Source organism: Aplysia californica, unplaced genomic scaffold (genome assembly GCF_000002075.1).
Source record: "Aplysia californica isolate F4 #8 unplaced genomic scaffold, AplCal3.0 scaffold00137, whole genome shotgun sequence".
NCBI lineage: Eukaryota > Metazoa > Mollusca > Gastropoda > Aplysiida > Aplysiidae > Aplysia > Aplysia californica.
This window is the reverse complement of record NW_004797407.1, coordinates 924,920-928,491: the sequence shown is the minus strand read 5'-3', so window position 1 is coordinate 928,491 and position 3,572 is coordinate 924,920. Positions and strand designations below refer to the sequence as shown.

Sequence of the window (3,572 nt, the reverse complement as noted above, 5' to 3'; positions counted from 1 at the left end):
GCTGGTGAAAGGGCCCAGTCGCAAGTGAGTTAATGTTACATCTGACGCTTGGCAATCCCTATCTCCGTCAATCAAAAATATCTTGATTTCTTTTCAAGATGGGTATTTTTTTACACAAAAAGCAAAACAAAGGAAGAAGCTTTGAGATGCCATCTATAACATGTTATATAAACCCCAATATTGACAAGTGCGTGACTGCACCGTGTCAGGACTAATATGCTTTTTTAATGACCAAAATGTAAATTTAAAAGAATACCAGCATTGTAGCTGTGATGTTTACTGTCTTAGTCAGGTTTGTGATTTGGGGAAAAATTATACTTGTACTTGTCTAAATTATCTGTGTTTGAGTATTCACCAGTATCTGTGGTATAGCGGTTAATATGAATGTAATTGTGTCAGTGTGCTTCTCTTTACTCAAACTCAAAACTGTAGCAAAGTGGGTGGTTGGCGGGTGCTCTGGTGTGGTTTGCTCCTTCTTTCCTATCAAACATCTATCGTCTTTATCTCTCATTCTTTTTTATGTTTGTTACTCTCTTGTAACACCTCTAATCTTTAGCACTTATGTGACCTTATTGTGTTGCAAGTGCCTTTAAACTCTTACTAAAACTAAAACAAAACTGTAGCAGTTACATACTTAACCGTTGTATGCGCATGATGTGAGTTCAGTTCCAGTGAGGGGACAATTTTTATTGAGTATCTTCGTCTGTCTGCAAGGACATTGTATCCCTCCAGAAATGAATGGTACATGTTAAAGTCAGGTGTGTGATTTGGGTCGAAGGATATGTGTATGTATCTAAATTATTGTTTGTAATAAAATGTGTGTGTGTGTGCATGTATTCATGTGTCGGTGTGTTTGTGTTGTCCCCAGTGCCTAAAGGAGGCCTTAGCCAGACACCAAGGCAAGAAGGACGACATGTTTATCCCAGCCTTCACCCTCTTCGAGCTGGCTTCTATATACATGAAAAATCCACAGGTATGTTCCTTCACAGGAGGAGCGACCCTCGAGGTCATTTTTTTTCTATATTTGTTACCCGAGATCAAATCTAAGTACACGTATAAGTTAGGTATAGAAAAATCTCTTAACCAGTCCCTATCGTTGTAACAGAGTATTTTTCAATTAATGGAAAAGAAAAAAAAGTATGATAATTTTCCCAATGTAAATAAACCTTTTCTAAATTTTGCTGGCGTTATCGTTTGCCAATGGAAAAGTGGTGTTTTTTTTCGCAAATATCGCTCTGTTACATTAATGGCAGCCTTGCCATCTATCTTTCCTGATAGTTTCATGTCAAAAGGAGAAAAACTAAAGAAGGAGTAGGGGGAAGATTGAAAGAAAAGACAATTTAATCAAAACGACAATTGTGAAATTTCACTACATTTTAAACTCCCCTCCCCCCCTCATGTTTTCAAAGGCAATATACGACGAGAATAAAGATGTTCTCAGTTGTCTCCTTGCTTTTTTTAGACTAAGAAATGGCTGACCTTAAAAAATCAACCAACATATCAATTTGCATAGTTTGACCCAAAGCAGCCAAATTGAGGGTCGCTCCTCCAGTTAAAATTTGTTTGTTTTTTTGGTGTCTTATCTGCAAACCCACTGTATCTTATCATCAGGACCCCATTTTTTGTGTGAATGTTGACAGTTACTATGGTATACTTTGCTCTGTAACCTGTTTCTCCTCCCAAACATCTGTCGTTCTAATTTCTCCTCCTTCTTTTCTTGGTGCGTTACTCTCTAGTACCACCTCTAATCTTCAGCACTTTAATAACTTGTGTGTTGCATGTCAAAAATGATCAAGACGGCCACCCGTTGTCCAGGAGTAAAGTGGTTCTCTGAGCCCAAAAGATGAGTGGATAGCGTCATTATAATTTATTTTTTTTAAGGGCAGTGTAGGATGCGGAATCTGTCGTTTGTGCAGGTGATTGTCTTATTGTCTTATACTAGTGGCCTTTAGAGCAGGTTTAATTGTATATGTGTTTGTGTTCCCTTCCACTTACTCAGGTGGTTGAAGGGCGCCGCTGGTAGGTCCAACTTCTTTACTTTCCCTCTGTTGTTTCTCTCTGTTTGTCTTACTCTTGCTTTTTCCCCAGCACTAATTCATCTTTGTTGTGTGGATGTGCTTTTTTTTCTCGAACAAACATCCACTCACCCCTCGGGGCTGTGCCTTTGACTGAAGTGTCTTTAGGCCATTCCCAAAGGGGGGACATTTCTCGTTCTAATGAACAGTAGAATTGTAAATGGGAGGATCCAACAATGTGCCTGAACTACAACAGGGAGCTGCTGCTTTTTATTTCTTGATCCTTACTATTGTCATTTTCCTCTACTTCTTTTGTATGTTTGTCACTCTCTTGTGACCTGCTATTTTGGGGTGCCTTGATGGTCGAAGCAGACCTTGTGCTGTTGAAGCTAGAGAGGTGAGCAGTCTAAGTCTGATTCCCTGTAAAGACTTCTCTGTTGACATCCACCCCTTGGCGCTCATATGACCTTATGCAGTTGCGAGCGCCGTAAAACCCTCTAGTATAAAAACAAAAATTTTTTGAAAATCTCACGCAGGTGGTTGAAGGGCACCACTGGTAGGTCCAACTTCTTTACTTTTCCTCTGTTGTTTCTGGCTGTCTGTCTTACCCTTTCCTTTTCCCCAGCACTAATTCATCTTTATTGTGTGGATTTGCTTTTTTTTCTCGAACAAACATCCACTCTCAAAATTAACTCTCTTTCCATCCCCCTTCCACCCCCCACCCACCCCAATATGGAGCAGACAGTACAAGAGGCGAGGTCTGACCTTCAGCTGATCAAGGACACGTACAAAGACTACGACTTTGAGAACCGGCTCAGCGTGCGAGTCAGCAACGCTCTCAAACGACTCAAGACGGGGTCGGCCAACTCTGTTTCCCACAAGTAATGCTGGGGACTCGAACTGCACACCTCTCATGACAACGCTCAGGCCATTGTGAAGTGGTCCGGCTGTGATAGGGGGATGAATGGTGCGACAGTGGGATGGATGAAAGGGAGCAAACTGAGAAGTAAATGAGGACCATCTGTAGACTTTTGTTTTACGTTTCAGTTTTCTTATTATGTGTGATTTGCCTAGCAACAAGATAAAATGAGTCACTTGTCACACTTTGATGATATGATGATAATAATAATAATAATAACAATAGTAAATAGCATTTGTAAGCTCTATGCACAGTAAGCTCTATGCTCTTTACATTTTATTTTTACCCCAGCCATCCAAAGAACACTCAGAAACATTCTCAACTTCCTGGGAAGCACACAGCACAACAAGCTGATTAAGCACTCAAACACTAACAAACTGACAAGATCTTTTGCTGCCTATAGCTGGGTACCCATTCCCACTTGGGGTAAGTAAGGAAAATCTGTGTAAAGTGCCTTTCCATGGACACAACGTCGGACCCTTGATGGGATTCGAACCCTCGACCTCATGGTTGCGAGTCCGAGAGCCTAAACACAAGGCCAATATAACAATGTAACACTATCGACTGCTTAGTGTTAGGCTCCACCATTTGCCATTTGGAAAAGTTGGCGTATTTTTTTAAATGGAGTCTTACACTGA

General features: G+C 40.7%; 1 protein-coding gene across 1 annotated transcript in view; it reads left to right on the top strand.

Annotated features, from left to right (window-relative positions):
• LOC101853158 (tetratricopeptide repeat protein 39C) overlaps positions 1-3,261 on the top strand; it is a gene marked incomplete at its 3' end in the record, with an annotated part of 26,943 nt that extends 23,682 nt beyond the window's left edge. The window contains 2 exon segments of the mRNA XM_013081595.2: positions 869-973; positions 2,757-3,261. Coding sequence (XP_012937049.1) covers positions 869-973; positions 2,757-2,900 — 249 coding nt within the window.
• Between the last annotated feature and the right edge of the window lie 311 nt (positions 3,262-3,572).